Here is an 18,081-nt window from a genome sequence, read left to right as displayed (position 1 = left end):
AAAATTCAGTTTTGGGTCATCCAAAAACAAAATGTTTATAGTTTAATCCTTTAGAAAATTGTAAAATTTTACATTAAAATAACATTTTAAGTCTCTTAAAAAAATATAATTCAAATCCAGACCCAATAACTTTATTCGCATAATGTTATTGAAGTATTCAAAGCTACTCTCATCATAAATGAAAGTAACAGATGCATTAACTTATAGAGATTACAAACAATGTTGAGTGTAGTGTTAAGACACATAACACTCTGTGAAAGAGAATTTATGTTCAAACTTTGGAAACAACGTTGTTAGGAGTAGAGGTGCTTATAGTTTGGGTCAGTCCAAGTTCAGGTTGGGCTTAAGCATTATATTAACATATTTTATGTTTGCTCAAGTCCGATCGAAAATATGAGCCTAAAATTTTGTCTAAGACCAACCCATATTTATAAATGGCTAACTCAAGCTCATTTCAGACTCGCCCATATTATTTTTATTTAATTTTTAATTTTGTATATATTTATTCATTTATTAAAATTTTATATATAAGCATCTTATTGTGGATTATATAGATTTAATTTTTAAGTCTTATAAATTGTAAAATATCATAATATATATAACATATTATAAATATAAAAAGTGGATCGGGTTAAGTCGGACTTTGATTTTTAATGTTCAAGCTCGGGTTCGATCCCTATTTTAAACTGGGTGAAGAATCCATCCCATAAACAGTTCAAATAAAAAAAATTATGAAAACTTTCATTGCAGTGCATGCATTCTCATCTCATCCACCATTTTCAGCAATGCAGCAGTTACAGGTTTCTTTCGAGTAAATACTCAATTAAGCTAAAAATAGTATATGTAGTTATTTTCTGATGCAGAAAAATATTAAACCCCAAAGGGGGTACAAATAAAATTTACTGAATTAATAAAAACTATCCCAATCAATGAGAGGGTTTGAAATAAGGTCCCCCACCCCCCATAGAAATTAAAAAGCTTACATCATTGCATGGGATTTGATGAGTTAATGCATTTGTTTTAGTTTCAATTTTGGGTTGAAGACAAAGCTTGGATTCTTTTCCTGTACAAAAATGGCCAAGCGAATTAATGTTGGTTGGTTGGGTTCTCTGCAAAGAAAAAATAAATGGTCTAATTCTGATTTTAGTCCCTGTATTGTGTTGAAATATTGATAACAATGTTAGCAACTGCTTGGGTTTGCTTTCATATCTGTGTTTTACTTAAAACCTATGTTTGCTGGAATTGGTCCGGGTCTATCGGTCAGATTAGTTGGACTGTGAATTAATCGATATATTGATTCGGATAAAGATTTGAACTCACTTTGAATTAGTTTTTGAACTAACCCCTCAAAATCGAACTAAAAAATCGTTTGTACCAGTGGTTTAAACTTTAAACTAGTTTTCTCTATTTCTTTTTTTTTTTACGAATTTTTAATAATTTATTTAATTAAAATAGGACTGGTCAATTAATCCGATTGAACTAGGAACTAATGGTCCGACTAGTTCAACCATTGGTGCAATTTTAAAAACCTTGTGAAAACTCTTAACTGTCATGAGCCAACGGTGCGATGCATTGGTTAATTGTATATATTAATTAGGCTTAATATAACATTTGGTACCTGAACTTGATACTTTTTTAATTTGGTACCTACACTTTTTTAGTCTAATTTAGTATCAAAACTTGACACTTTTTCCTAAATTGGTACCTAAATTTGACCCTTTTTTCTTAAGTTGGTACTTGATCTTTTTTGGGATCCAATACTTGAACTTGACTCATTTTCCAAATTTGATACCTAATTTTTTTTGTTTAATCTGGTACTTGAACTTGTCAAACGTTTTACAAATTACTTCAATATACTAATAATGTTATTTTTTTTATAAGGTAGCAAAAATAATCAATGTATGGCCGAGATGTGACAAATGACTTTTTTTCGTATTTTATGAGTTCAATTACTTTTAGTTTTATTTGTTTTATTGTTTTATTAATTGAAATTAAAAATTCCTTTTAATTTGAGTTTTAAATTTTTTCTTATTTAATATTAATCTATTAATCATAGCTCAAGATCTAATTTTTAACATGATTTTCCTCTAAAACTGATGATATTTTTGTAGCGTAATAATTCTTTTTAATATTGTTAGTATTTTATGTAATTTGTATAACATTTATTAAGTTTAGATACCAAATTGAACATAAAAAAGCTTAGGTACCAAATTAGGAAAAAGTGTCAAGTTCAATTACCAAATAGGACAAAAAAATTTAGGTATCAAAGTAAAAAAAAAGAAGCCAAATTCAAGTACCAAATGTTGTATTGAGCCTATTAATTACAATATATTAAATTTATCTGTAAAATTTGTTTAAAAATTTGTATATTTTCATAAATAATAAATAATAATATTATACAAAATATTGTATATTGTGTACTGTTTAAATACTATATATTTTATACACTTTAAATTTTTTAAAATTATATAAATGTTGTTTACAATTTTAAAATTGTACAGATAATGTATTATAAAAACTATAAAATTATCATTCAAAATATATAAATTATCTTGTCTTTTATATATATATACGATTTGAGCCTCTGAAACTATGATATTTAGATTTTCAAGTTTTCGTTTCAATCAATGCTTCATTTAGTTTTGACATGAATTTTAATAAATATATTTGTTATATAAATACGGATTTTTAATTGTGGTTTTAATCCTCTATTATGGTGACTTAATTTGATCACCCTAGTTCTATAACGTTGTTAATGGGTTCAAATTGATAACATTATTAACGACAAGTAACGTGGTTTCTATGAGTATTTTAACACTATTATTACTGTTATTAATGAGCCATTAGTCCTCTTAATACTTTAACAACAACAATTAACAGTGCTATCAATTTGGACATACTAATAATATTATAAAAATAAAAGGATTAAAATTAAATGATTAAATTTTAAATTTTAATATAGTAGAGGAACTAGAACTAAAAATTAAACCCAAAATAGTTGATTGGTTTTGCTAGTGCTATGAAATACACATTTTTAAAAATAAAAAAAAAGCCCATAAATCTCTTATTGGTTGCAAAGAGTCCAAACAATAAATTTGGTAGCCCCAAAAACAATGAAAGTGTCCCCAGCCCATTTACTATTCATATCGGCCACCTACCAAGATATTACCCATTTAACTTGATAAATGACCAACTCCAATATAGCTTTTATTGCATTCTAAGTTGGGAAAGGGGACCAGATTACACACATCATTCAAATTAGGGATCGCACAAAAAACCTGAGCCCGATGGATTTAAACTCCATCCGGTCTTTTGCTTTGAAATTGAGTTTCAGTTGAGGAATAACTCATTTTCTCTTTTCATATATTGTATAGATGGGTAAACTATCAAAATAGTCACTTATGTTAACGTGTTGTAACATTTTAGTCGCTGAGCCGTTAATTCTCATTAACAGTGTAATGGTAAGATGACATGGCACGTTAAATCATTATTTCAAACAAAAAAATTTAGGTTAAAGTATACAATTGGTCTCATATTTTTTTCGTTTTGAGCAATTTTTTTATTTTATGTTCTTTTAACTTTCCTTTTTTTATTTTCTTTTTCATTCTCTTCTGCTTCTCTCTCTATTTTCCTCCCTTCTCCATCTTTTTTTAATGTAAAAGAAAAAAATTAAATTGCTTAAAATGAAAATAAATAGGGACCAATTGTATAATTTAACCTAAAAATTTTTATGATTTAACGTGTCACGTCAGCTTACCTTTACATCATTAACGACAATTAATGCTCAGTGTCTAAAATGTTACAACACGATAATGTAAAGTGACTAAAACGTAACATTTTAAACATAAATGACTAAAATATAACCTGGGGAAACAAAAGTGACTATTTTAGTAGTTTACCCTACATAGATATGAAATATATGGTAATAAATTTTATAGGTTAAAATTTGACATAAGTCATTGTACTTTTCATAAATTTAGAATTTAGTCTCTATAATTTTATTTTTAAGAATTTAGTCCCTATACTTTTTAGATTTTAAATTGATTCAACTGTTAATACCTATCATTTTTTTGTTAAATTTAGATTTATTACAGATCATTTTTTTAATTACATGGCTACCAAGTAAGTTTTTATTATCATTTCAAAATGTCACACCAAGAAATTTAACAAACAAATTAATAGTGTTAATATTGGGCTCAAATTTTAAAATATGAAAATTAAAGAAATTAAATTCATAAAAATAAAAATACAGAGACTAAATTCTAAATTTAAAACTACATGAACTTATGTCATTCTTTAGCCATTTTATATTACTATTTGCTTTAGCATAATTAGACTTAGAAAACAATTAATAGTATCATTAACATAAAACCATTAATTTATTTTGATAAGAACAAATTAAAACATGTGGCATATTGGTCATGTCAGAATTAGTTTTAACTAAAATATTTCATTGGCTCATGTAGCTTAAAATGTTAATATATATATATTATTTAAAAAAATTAATTCAATTTATTGAGCTTTTAATCAATTGGTATTGATGCTATTGCAACAAGAAGGAGGACGTAAGTTAAAGCATGTTTAAACGCGTTTTTTCTCCAATTTAATGAGTTTAGAGGGGTCACCTCTACTTTTGGTCAAATATACTTACCATCATATCATGAACTTCAAATACGAATCGTAAAACGAAAATATCTTCCAAAAGTAGGGTATATTAGAAAAATGAAAAAGGTGGTGCATTATTGTCCTTAAAAATCAAAATTAAAGACCAAATAAAGGTAGCCAGGACTTTTCCACCTTAGGATGTTGGTTTTACATATGAAAAATGAGATTTCATTTCTTAGATCTATTTTTAAATGATTCAACTTTTTTTTTTTTAAATTAAAATTGGGAATAGAAGCTTTCGTCTATTAATTAGTAGTAATTCAGATTAAATTTTGAAAAATAAAATTAAAGGGATTTAATTCTAACTCAATTAAATAAAAAGTAGTTGAATTGTGAATATAAATCATGGGGAAAAGAAAGAAGAAAATAATTTGGGTGTCCAATAAATGCTATGAAACTAACCTATCACATTCATTTCAAAATGCTACCCCAAACATAGTATTAAAAAATTCACTCAAAATATAACTTTTTTTTTTATGATTGCATTTTTAAGAAAAAGACCCAATGGGTATTTATTCTTCATAAAATTAACACCATACATTTTGTTTCAAAATATTTGGAAACCAAAATTTCCTAACAAAGGAAAAAAAAAAGGATTTTGGGGCTTTTATTTTCATTTATTGGTTGTTGAATTATTAATTTCTATTTGCATAAGCATTCCAAAATTACTTGTTTTCACATGATTTTTTTAAATAAAAATGACTGTAATTTGCATCATATATATATATATATATATATATATATATATATATATATATATATTTCAAGTTGGAAAATATTTACTACTTACTTAACCTTTAAATATTTAGTAATTTTTTAAATTAAAAATATAAAAGTTAAGTAATCTAAAATTATATTAAAATTTATTTATCTTAAATCTTACATTTAAAATTAAAAAGTTTTGTTAAAAATTTTATCTTAAAACAAAAGAAATTGTACATAAACATTTCTATTTAAAATTTAAAATAAGAAAGTTTTATCTTAAAACTAAAAATGGAATAAAATTAAAAAAGATGGTGGTGAATAGTTAAAAAAATATAAACAGGGAAGGATTATTTTTTACGGTTCATGTTCGGGGTTGTAGTTGTCCCTCCCAATAATGGAGTCTCTACTATTTGAACCTGCATTCTTCCCTTAAGAATGTAATATGCCTTGCCAATCCTCATAGCCCCCTCCCATATTTGCTTTTCTTAAGGTAATGTCTAGAACTATCCATAGCCCTTCCGAATCCATAAATAAGAGGATAATGAGCTTCAATACACTCGAATCTATATCCTCCTACATTGACAATAATGACCATGCCGTTGATCTAAGACTCAATCGGCATATTTTGATTTTAAGGATTCTCTTGTGCAGTTGGAATTTATTAAATTAGAAAATGTGACCATGGTTAGATGAGAGTGAGACTTTATTCTTTTTTGTGAAAGCTAGTAAGATTTAGAAACTTGCTTAATTTTATGATTTTAATTTGGTTAAAAATTGAATGGATTAAATTGGACGGTTTAATTATTTTAAAAGTTTTGAAATATAAATTAACAGTAATTCAAAATATATAACAATTCAAAAAATATTTTTAAATCAATTTCACTATTCATAAGAGTTTTAAAAGGAAAAAATGGGTTCGACTCGATTCAAATTATTATTTAATAATTTTAAATTTATTTGTAAAAATATATAAATATTAATATATTATTACTGATTTAAGTATGAAAAATTAAAATAAAATTAAACTATAATCTTATTGTGATGGATGAAATTGGAAAAGAAAAACAAGTCTACATAATAATTGTGGGAATATTCAGCACGTGCAAATATACTAAAATGAGACCCATGGCTAAAGTTTGTTCTAAATGTTTTTCTTTCATTTGCTTTTCCAAAATAATGAAAAAGAGTAAGATAGATTTATTCACTTTGGTGTATCAATAATATTCTTTTAATTTAGTCCTTTCTAAGAAAGGGGAATTATAAAAATATATACATCGATTTACAATGTCCAATGTTTGGAATTTGGACCATTTTGATGGAGTTTCAATTTTTAGCTTTTAGGGTCTTCACCTGTGAGTTGAAAACAATGAAAAACCACGGAATTTTTTTGGGTTCCTCACCTCTTAATAAAACAAAACAAACAGAGATTAATGTTTAACAAGAGTTATACCACATATAAAAAATAACAATAAAATGGTAGCAATTTTTTTGCAAATTCGGGACAGGCCCAAGTAAAAAAGAACTTATCTGATGCTCAGCTAGTTTAAAAAACGGGTATTATTTTTTGCCTAAACCCTTTCACTTTTAGAATTTATTTTATAATTTTTGAACTTGAATTTTTATATTTTTAAATTTCTTTATTTAAATGTTAAAATAAGTCATCACTTAATCAAAAACCTTATTTAAGTGTTTCAACTTAAAACTAATTTTAAAGGCTTAGTTGATGGTTAACTTCTAGTTAAGACCCTAAATGAGTACAATTTTTTAACAAGAGTTTAGTTAATTTTTTAAATTATTTTATGAAGACATTTTTTTTATATTTAAGATTCAAAAAAATTTTGGTAGAAAAGAACAGCATAAAGGGATTACAAAGAAAAAAACACACCTCTTAGGAACTATGAAAGCTTCTTTTATTAACTATTAGAAGTCCTTGAATCGAAATTGGAGGTTCTTCAAAAACGACTAAATTTGGAGGACCAGATACCGCAACCCTTGCTATATGATCAACAACAACATTTTGGGATCTAGAAACATGGCGAATGCGCACCTTCCATTCACGATTAAGGATACTATGAATCAAACGTAGCTTTACCATTTTGCTATTGGCAGATCCACCAACCAACACTGATTCCACTAGAAGTGTATTATCACATTCGACCTCAACCTATCACAATCCTTTCCCCGATGCAACACGCAAACCCTCTAGCACCAGCTCTCGCTTCCACCTTGAAAATATTATCCTTGCCCATTCCCATAGAAAAACCACATACCTAATTCACATTTGAATCTCTGAAAGCACCCCTGATTGTTGCCTACTGATTAGTGTTAAGTTTGAACCATCCACTCTCCGATGGGGACCAATGAGGCGTTGTCACCATAGGACTCGGCTGTAACACCAATGATCCAAATGTATCATAATCCCTTACCCATGACAACCATGTATCGAATACATCCTGCACACTAATATTGCCATCAGAGAAAACATAACGATTGTGATTCTTCCACAATAACCAACATAAAATTGAAAACGGAGTTTGCCAATCAACATGCCCTCTGCTCAGATGCCCTACATCACGTAAATTCCAAACCAACCATTCGTTGAATGGCATAGAAAAGAAAAGACTCCTTGTCCGCTTCTCATTCCTCGGCAACCTATTCTACCACAATAACCAAATAAAAACCCTGATGTAAGGTACAAAATTTTAAAAGTAAATACTTGAGTTATAATTATCATTTTTATTCTCAATTTACCGGGGATTTTTTCTTTTCTGAAAATAAAACATAGTAGCATAAGATTTGTGAGAAAAGAACGTGGCAAAGCAAAGAAAAAAAAAAGGAGAAAAAGTTAGAAAGTTAGATGTGGGGTAAATTAGTCATTTAGTTTAGGGTTGGTGAGGAACAAGAATAGTAACATTACTGTACCATACACATTGGACAGGTGAAAATAAAATAAAATAAAAATATATAAGAAAAGAATTGAGTTTTTATTAGTATAACATTTACAGCAACCAAAATTAAGGTTCTTTTAGATTCTATCTCTTATATTGTGTAGTGGAATATAAATTTATGATACATTTTATTTTCTCGTATATTATCAAGGTTTAGGGTTTAAATTTATTAAAGTTTTGGGAACGTGTAAATATTAAATGTGTGGGTTCTTTTGTATTATTTAGGGTTTGTGGGAATCTTACTTGGATATATTTCGATTTTAATTTATTATACTTTATATTGAGTTTATTCTAATTTTAGATGATAGGATATGTATTATTTATAATTTGTAATGTTATTGCACTTGAAAATAAATAATGTATTAGCATGAACCTTTAATAAAAGAATACGAATATGATCAGGTTTTAGGGGTCAAGTTCAATTTAGACAACCGAATGCAATTACCGTCATTGTTTATATATTATAAAATGTATTTATAATTAAAATTAGGTAAATTACACAAAGTCACTAAATTATTTGTAAGCTTATATTTTAGTCATTCAATTTTAAAAATTTTAAAATAGTCATTGAACTATTCAAAAAATTTATTTAAATCACTAAAACGTTAAAATCATTAGTTTACCTTTAAATTTAAATAACTTTATTTCTTATTCAATTTGAATTTGGGATGAATCATATCGGTTCAATATAAAAACTAACTTACCCAAATCTTACTCGATTTAAGTCAAATTTATCCATAAAAAATTTTCAAACTGACGGTCCATTTCATTATTCATATTGAACAAATTATTCTATCCGTAAACAAGTCTAACTTAAAATTGTACATTTTAGAAAAAGTAAAAACAAAAAGGAAAGGGTTGGCTTGGCCTAGCCTGGCGTAGCCTAGCTGATTAAAAACAGTTCTAAATTCTAAAAGCAATAACTAAAGTAATGCTAAATGACCATTCTATATATTATATAAGTATAAATAGCAACCACGGCGCAGCTTCCACAGGACGGCGGCGCTGCCAGCTGTGAAACAAAAACCCCACCTCGAGGACCCTTCATTATACCCTATGACACCCCTAAACTTTCTAGGTACTTCCTTGATTTATAATATATTAATTTTAGTAATTTGTGTTAATAATAATAATTTAATGGTTGCTGCTGCTGCTGCTGATAATGATACTGATGAAGTTTAAAAAAACAAAGCCATTCAGGTCGGTGTTATATGTTGGTTTAATTTTTCTCTATTCCTATATTTTTAAAATTTAATCTCTTTTATTTTTAATTTTGATTTAAAAAATTAAAATTTGGATTTTATTTTCAAAGCAAACTTTTTGGAGATATTATGAGTAAAATTACAAATACAATGGCAAATTTTAAGTTCTAATCAACATAATCAAAGCTATCATTACAAATCATAATTAGATTGAAATCGAAATATGTCTAGACCAAAATTAGGATAAACTTAACCAAAACCCACCTACAATTAAGTTTAAACCAAAAAAACTTACAAAGAACTCGCACATGATTTATACAAAATGAAACTTAAACCAAAATATTTCAAAGCCTCAACCACGCATTCATATTTAATATAAATTCATTAAAAATATTTTAAATAAATAAATAACCCCAAACGGGATAAAATGCTACACTATATCTTTTAATTTTGAAAAATTATCACATGCTCCACAATCGAATGCGACTAATGTTTTATAAGGTGTAATAAAAAATATACATGTAAATAAATGTAACACTTGTTACACACTTAACCTGCTTGTAAATAAATAAAAAATTCTACAAGAGTACGCTTGTACTTATATATATATATATAAAAACCTTAATTTATAGTGATTTAAAAGAATAGGGATAAAATTGTAAAAGTCTAAAAGAGTACAGGAAGTGAGGCAGAATTAAACCTTTATAAGTGCGTGTATCATTGCGGCCATCACTTAAATACACCACGTTTTCCCTTCGATTCCCTTACTATAATACCATCTCTCTCCCCTTTCTCTTCTCATAATCAAACCTCGCTTTTCACTCTGTTTTCTTTTCCCGAGAAACAAACAACAAATATAAGCCAAAACCCTTCATCCAAAAAACCTTACCTTTATTGCTTAAATTTATATAAAGTTTCTTACTTTGCATATATATATATATATAGTTAGCATTATATCGAGTAGCTTCTTTTTTGTTTCAGTTACAATGGGTGACTCACTGAACTCGGAAACTGAGTCTAGCACGGTTAGTAACAACTCGTCTCCTTCGACGTCACCATATGGGAAAAGATTGGGTACTGAGTTAATACCCGACCCGAAAAGGGAAAAGCGTCCGAGAGATAATAGTAAGCATCCGGTTTACCGTGGGGTCCGAATGAGGGCTTGGGGTAAATGGGTATCCGAAATCCGAGAGCCCCGAAAAAAGAACCGGATCTGGTTAGGTACTTTCTCCACACCCGAAATGGCAGCACGAGCACATGACGTGGCAGCTTTGAGTATCAAAGGTAACTCGGCGATCCTTAACTTCCCTGAACTCGCTGAGTCGTTGCCTCGTCCGGCTTCTAACTCGCCGCGTGATGTACAAGCCGCCGCCGCTAAAGCTGCCGCAATGGAGTTCTTGAGTAACAAAAACAACAGCGTCGACGATGCCACGTCATCTTCGGATTCAACGTCGTCATCGTCGAATGTGGATGATATGTCATCGACACCGGAAGAGCTGAGTGAGATAGTGGAGCTGCCGAGTTTAGGGACGAGCTATGAGTCGGCTGAGTCAGGGAACGAGTTCGTATACGTGGACCGCTTTGATGGGTGGCTTTTTAATCCTTGCGGTATCCCTTGGTATTATGAAGAAAATTGTGGGTACTTCGGGGATGAAACTTCAATGCAAATACAAGATAGTCTCATTACAAATGGGTTTAGTCCTTTACTATGGGATCATTAATGCATAGTTAATAATAAATCAAATTTTGTTTGACTAAATTGCCCTCCTTCAATTTTTTTTCCTCCCTATGGAAGGGCAAAAAATAATACTTTGCTTGTTTATCAAGATGCTTGCTTTGTACTCACTTGTGCTTACAGTTTTCCTTTTTTCTTTTCTAATTTTATTTTTTTTTTTAAAAGATTTAGTATTGCATTCACTTGTTTTGCTTTGATTGGTCAAAGTTTTTCATTTTCTTTTTGGAAGAACAATTATCTTTTTTATCCAATTATCCTTTTAGTCCCTCTACTCTTTATATTTGAAATTTAAAATTTTTCAAGTCGATTTAACGAAAATTCTTTCAATAATGTCATTAATTGTACTTTAATTATCAAAATACAAAAGAATAGAAGGTATGGGGAGTAAGAGTAGAATTAGACCAAGATTATATGTTCTGTTTTATTATAAGTAGATTTAGTTGCTCTAACTTGTGTGAAATGAAAAAGAATCAATTTTAATAAAAACAAATCCCCAAATGCACATTCTCACTATTAAAAAAAATGCAAACTTAACAGCCTATGGAGCAGTAAATTGAGGGTTCATCTTGTTTATTATAAAAGAAAAATAGTGAAGCATAATAAATGGTCTGTTAGGGAAGCTTATTCCTTTGAAAGGTGACTTTCAACCACCCATATTTGTTTACTTCTCTAAGCTCCTTACAAAATGTGTATATATATATTCAATAAATATGTGATGTAGGTTTGATGCCAAGGCAATTTATTCATACAATTTTCTGTTGCTTTTTTTTTTAGTTAAATTTGATCATTAATTTTTTGATTAAGATATTAAATTTTTAACGATATTGACATAACAACTCAGGTGATAGTCATTGTGTATATCACGATTATGAGATTGTGAAAATGATTGGTGAATTCTCCTTCCATTGCTTTCCATTTCAAGCTTTTGAAATTTAGCAAAATTATCTGCCATTTATTAAGTAATTGCAAATACAATTAGTGATCTCAACCTGCTCAATATCTAGCACAAAAAAACCAGCGACTGCATTAAATTCCTTTGTCACTTCCTGTCTAATAATACTCAATTTATATATTCCATTACAAAGAAAAATCTTTTGATTAAACATTGACAAATAATCAAACAAACCCATTTTTTTTATTTCATGATTAAATTAGACTGAGAAGTCAAACTCCATGACCCATTGCTCAGCTGGAAGATGTGAGAGCGAAGCCAAAACTATAAATTTATGGGACCCCATTCTTGGTCTCACTACATATGTCCCTTTTGATAATGATATGTAGATTATTATGGGTTCTTCATTTTATGAAAATTGATAAATCCATCCTTTTACTTCAGTTTTCCAGAATTTGATCTTCTTGTATGCTGTTGAACAAATTGAATTTAGTTTATAAAATACATATGTAATATGATTAGATTGTTTGATAAAAAGAACTGAAAAGAAATTCCTTAATTACTTACCATTTTACACACTTTTTCATCCAAAAAATTATATAATTTTCTTTTTATCATGATTATTAAATGTGTTTAGAGAATTTTAAAAAATTCAATGAATTATCAAATAAGGCCTTGCTTTGCGAAGAAAATGAGAAACTAGTCTAATTTTTGCCGATTTCTTACATCAAATTGTCCAACTGCTGATATCAAAGTCAATAATTTAACAATAAAGTTTAATAAAATTACCCAATTGGATTAACTTTTCAACGTCCGTAAGTAATATTGACCCAATTATGATGAATTAAACTAGAGAAATTATTTATTCTCGTTTTTCTAAAGTGGAAGGATGAGATTCATAAATAACCATTTTCTAAAAAAATAAAAATAAAAAAACTTTAATTATTACTCTAATTTTAATGTGATTTGGGAATTGAGAACCTCAAATCTATCACTGAGGCAGAAGGAGAACATTGATTAAAAAAAAACTAAAATGAATAGATCGATTATCAATAATCAATCTAGCTGGAACAACATAAACAAATTAATTACAGATAATAATAAAATATTTTAATTTGGGTATTAAATGCCCATGAAATTTGATTTCTGTGATCATCTTTCCCTCGTAATTGGTCTCACACGTGCAGTTTTAATTACATCGTTGACCTTTGGTTTCTAAATGGAATTAATTGGGATTGAGAATTACAATTTCAAATGTATCCATTGTTTTTTTTTTAACTTTGTTCATCAAATTCATAAAATAGTATATGATTTCTTGAAATTTAAGTGTCAATTTTGTTAAACCAAAGCATAAATGGTCAGATCCAGCTATTATCATTGCCTTCCTAGTTATTTATTGCATAAAGTGGCAAATTAGCCATTAATTAACACCATATATTAATATCGGGTGAAGTTTGAATTTCTTTTGATTGGTCAACATTGACTTTCAAAATTTTTGGAGCCAAAATGCAATTGCGCCATTGTAGTTAATTTAAAAGGGTTAAACCATAATTTTGGAGGGTCTGAATTGAATTATAAATTTTGAGTGTCAAAATATGAATTTATCATTGTCTTGAGCCCCTTGATTATAATCTGTATTTATATTAATAAGTTATCGATTGAGTTAGTGTCGCGAGTTAATCGAACATAATCATATTTGAAAAAAATATATTAAAATATCATTTTGTATACAAAGTAATGAATATTAATACGAGGATATTTTTTTTCCTTTTATGTTTTCAAATAAAATAATACTATGATTAGATTTGAATTTGGGTAGATAAATATTCTAAACTTTTAACTTAACCAATTCAATCAAAGTTGTTACCTTCAAGTACTAAAATATATAACTTTTGTCAAATACAGATATCATCTTAGACAAAGAAAAACACATATACTAAATTAAAAAAGTGTCAAACTTAGATACTAAATTATGTATTAAACCAAATATTTATAAATATATTGTTGTAAGGTAATCTAGTATTTAGTTAAATCTCCATCCAATTTATATAAACTAGAATCATTCATGAATTATCTAATAACAAATAAGTATTAATTACATTAATAAAATTAAAATTATGAAATAAAAATATCCAAAAGTAAAAATATTATTATTAAACAATATAATTCATATCCAATAATTAATTTTTATTAATATACTAAATAATTTTATAATATAAATTCAGCATTTGAATTTCTAATTTATAGGATAATAAATAATAAAGTTTTGCAAAAAAAAGGGCTAACTTTTAAATTCGTATCTGTTTGAATTTAGATAGGAATATTTTTGTACAAATTTAAATTCGCCCCACCAAATTCGGATTCTTGCTATTACATCTTAAATTTTGTTCTCTAACATATTGATTCTCTATGAATTATGTGGCCAAATCTATGGGAGCCACTCCCACGTGTTACCAAATACTAATAAAATGTTATCTTTTATAAATAAAATAAATTGTAAGTACTAAGATTCGAACTCATACTTGATACACAAGGTTGTGGTGGGTGAACATTCAATTTTTTCAGCTGTTTTTTAAACTTAATTGGCAACTTCCAATATTAACTACATCGATCGATCAATCAATCAATCGATAGATTTAGGTTTAATCGACCTAATCAAACCAACTTAATGTTGGACGGTTAAGTCAACTAACAGACTTATTTTTATAATATATTTAGAGATAAATATCAAAACTATACATGAACATTGTTCCAATGTATAATCTGATGGTACAATTATACGAATGAAACTTTAATTGTATACTTCTAAAGAAATAAATAGATCAATTTATTTCTATACTGGATATGTATAATTATCTATGTGTGCAATATATAGATATATTATAACAATAATGGCGCTTAGTGGTTTCGTTAAAATTGAATCGAATAAACATTTCATGTATAAAATTACACAAAATCAAAATTAATGTATACAATTGCATATTAAACCAAGTTCATGTATAAATTTAAACTTTATCCCATATATTTGAAATAAATAAAATATATATTAAGCCGATTATATAAGTTGGTTCAATTATGAATTTTAAAACCGCAATTAATTGACTTAAGAAAGACCATTATTAAGTAAATTAATAAAACATTTAGTCCTCAATACTTGCACATTCTATCACTTTAACGAAAACAATGACATAATTAATTTATTGAATTATTTAAAATTAGGATCAAATTGATATAATATGTAAGTATTGAGAACTAAATTAAGACCCAAAACTATGAGTATAGTTATTAATGGGTTCAATTCAACCATCATTCTTTTTAGTATAATGGATGCTAAGTTTGTGGTTACAATTAATATATTAAAATTTATTTCACATATTATTAGTGAAATCTAAAAAAAATTAGGATTTGAAAATGTTTAAAAAATAGATATGTAGTGGAATTCATATTTTATTCTGTTAGAAATTGCGTGACTCGAATCTTGTCACTTATTGAAGAAATAAATATAATGGCAAAATAAGGAGATATGTGGCGGGCTATGACCGACCATACATAACAAGTAGAACAAGGTTTTTCAACCCTTAAATAGATGTAGTCGAAACTCTTATTATATCATTCATTTTTCAACATTAGTGAATTTCTCCTTCTCTGCATGTGGTTTTTTTTCGGAAGGGTTTTCACGTAAAATCTGTGTGTTCTTATTTTTCTTTTCTTATTGCTTTGCAATTGTTCTATTGCCATTTTCGACATTTATTATAACATATTCATAAAATTAAAATATTTTATTATCAGGGTATTAAATACTAACCTTTATTATATATTTTTACAAATACACTTATTTTTGAAAAGTTATGATATTCATAATATTAATTTTGATTTGAATTCAAAAATTCAATCTAATTATTTCGAAATTAAATTTGACTCGAATCTTGTCACTTGTTGAAGAAATAAATATAGCGGCAAAATAAAGGAATCTGTGGTGGGCTACGACCGACCATACATCACAAGTTGAATCCGTATAAAACTATTCTTCTTTTATTTGACTTTGATTAGAACATGGTATTTCAACTCTTAAATAGATGTAGTCGAAACTCCTATTGTATTATTCATTTTTCAACATTAGCGAATTTCTCTTTTCCTGCTTGTGGTTTTCTTCTAAAAGAGTTTTTAAGTAAAATCTGTGTGTTCTTATTTTTCTTTCTTATTGCTTTGCAACCGTTCTGCCGCCATTATCAACATTTATTATAACACATTCATAAAGTTAAAATGCTTTATTAATAGGGTATTAAATACTAACCTTAATTATATATTTTTACAAACACACTTATTTTTGAAAAGTTATGATATTCATAATGTTAATTTTGATTTGAATTCAAAAATTCGATCTAATTAATTCGAAGTTAAATTTGATTCAATTCAAATTGATCCTAATAAATTAACAATTTAAAACCGAAAATGACCTAAACCAAAAATTACTTGAATGTAAAATGGTAATCCAAAAACTCAACCAACAAACTCGAGTCATCTTAAACCCAAAATAACACATGCGAAATTCACCCACTCATCCATTTCAAAGAGTATATTTTATTGTTTCAATCATGGATAAGTTGGCAATTATTTAAAGAGAAGCAAAGAGATGACAATGATATTTGGTAAAAGAAAGCCAACTTTTGTCATATATGTTTACGTATAGAAAACTATAAGATATATATCAAAAGAATCATTAAAAAATGGTTGGGGTAGCTAAGCTAGGGTTCTTATATATATAACAAGTTTGTATGCAATTGAAACCTAGCTATTAATTGGCTAAACGTGCATTAATTAACATAAGCTAGATGTCAACTAATGTTTAGCTATATATAGAGGTGTGGTTTAAATACCACTCTATTTTGGCAAAGTGAAATTGAGGGCTAGTTAGCTTTAGCTAGGTTGGGATATTTGCAAATAATGTCACTCAAAAATGGTGGGTTCTATGCTATCCTATGTATGGCCTATGATGGTGCTAATTCTAACACTAATTATTGGTTCTTTTTAGAAATATATACTTTGAAAATTTATTTAATGATCTAATCTATATTTCAAATTATTTAGAAAAATAGTTGATTATTTTAATTCATCATGTCGATGGGTTCAACGTAACGGTGACACATTATAATATTTATTATTTAAAATTAATTTTTATATCGATGATGGATTCAACATAGTGATGATACATTACAACTTTGTCATTTAATATGTCGGGTTCGAAATTTTCCTTCAATTTTTAAAATATTATTTGTAAAATATAAAAATTGTCTCATGTCATGTTTACAATAGACTCTTCGTCTCACATGTTAGTTTCACTTAAAAGTGATTTCTAAAAATTTTAGATATATATTTCAAAGAAATCCTAATTATTTTCTCTTTTCTGGCTGGAAATATGTATATATATATATCACCTTTGTATATAAAGTGGGTAATGGAAAATGGAAGTAGATTAATTGGTTGAGCCATTTAAATATAGGAGAGGTAATTATAATACAAAAATTGGTGGAATTGAGAGTATGTAAAAATTATAGGTTAAATTATGCTATTAATCCCTATACTATTTGTTGATTGTCAATTTAATCATAATTATTAAATTAATTCAACTTTTCATATTTCCTATAGTTTGATTTGCTCTTATAGCATTATGAAATATGATAAGATTAGTGTAAGATAACCATTGGAAGTTGAGTCTTTTGAGCCTTTTTAGGATCCCTTTTAATGCAAAAATAAACTTTTTAACTACATTAAGAAAATTTATCAACCCTACCAATTTGAACTTTTAGCATAGCTCTCTCTCTAATCATCACATTTTGATTTGAACCAAGAAGCAATGCAATCCCTCCATTTGCACACATATATAAAAAAAAAGAAAAAAAATTCCTTTTTTATATTTGCATTTGGCCCCCACCA

At 27.6% G+C, this 18,081-nt stretch overlaps 1 protein-coding gene across 1 annotated transcript; it reads left to right on the top strand.

Moving 5' to 3' along the window:
• The first annotated feature begins 10,260 nt into the window (after positions 1-10,260).
• LOC105788779 (dehydration-responsive element-binding protein 3) lies at positions 10,261-11,363 on the top strand. The gene has a single exon (XM_012615855.2). It carries the CDS (start codon positions 10,507-10,509, stop codon positions 11,239-11,241), a length of 735 nt encoding a protein of 244 aa, XP_012471309.1. The 5' UTR covers positions 10,261-10,506; the 3' UTR covers positions 11,242-11,363.
• Positions 11,364-18,081: the final 6,718 nt, after the last annotated feature.

The sequence above is a fragment of the Gossypium raimondii genome, chromosome 7 (genome assembly GCF_025698545.1).
Source record: "Gossypium raimondii isolate GPD5lz chromosome 7, ASM2569854v1, whole genome shotgun sequence".
Classification (NCBI taxonomy): Eukaryota; Viridiplantae; Streptophyta; class Magnoliopsida; order Malvales; family Malvaceae; genus Gossypium; species Gossypium raimondii.
This window is presented reverse-complemented; position numbering and strand designations above follow the sequence as displayed.

Coding starts and splice junctions, on each gene's coding strand:
- LOC105788779 (XM_012615855.2), top strand. CDS start 10,507: ATGGGTGACTCACTGAACTCGGAAACTGAGTCTAGCACGGTTAGTAAC.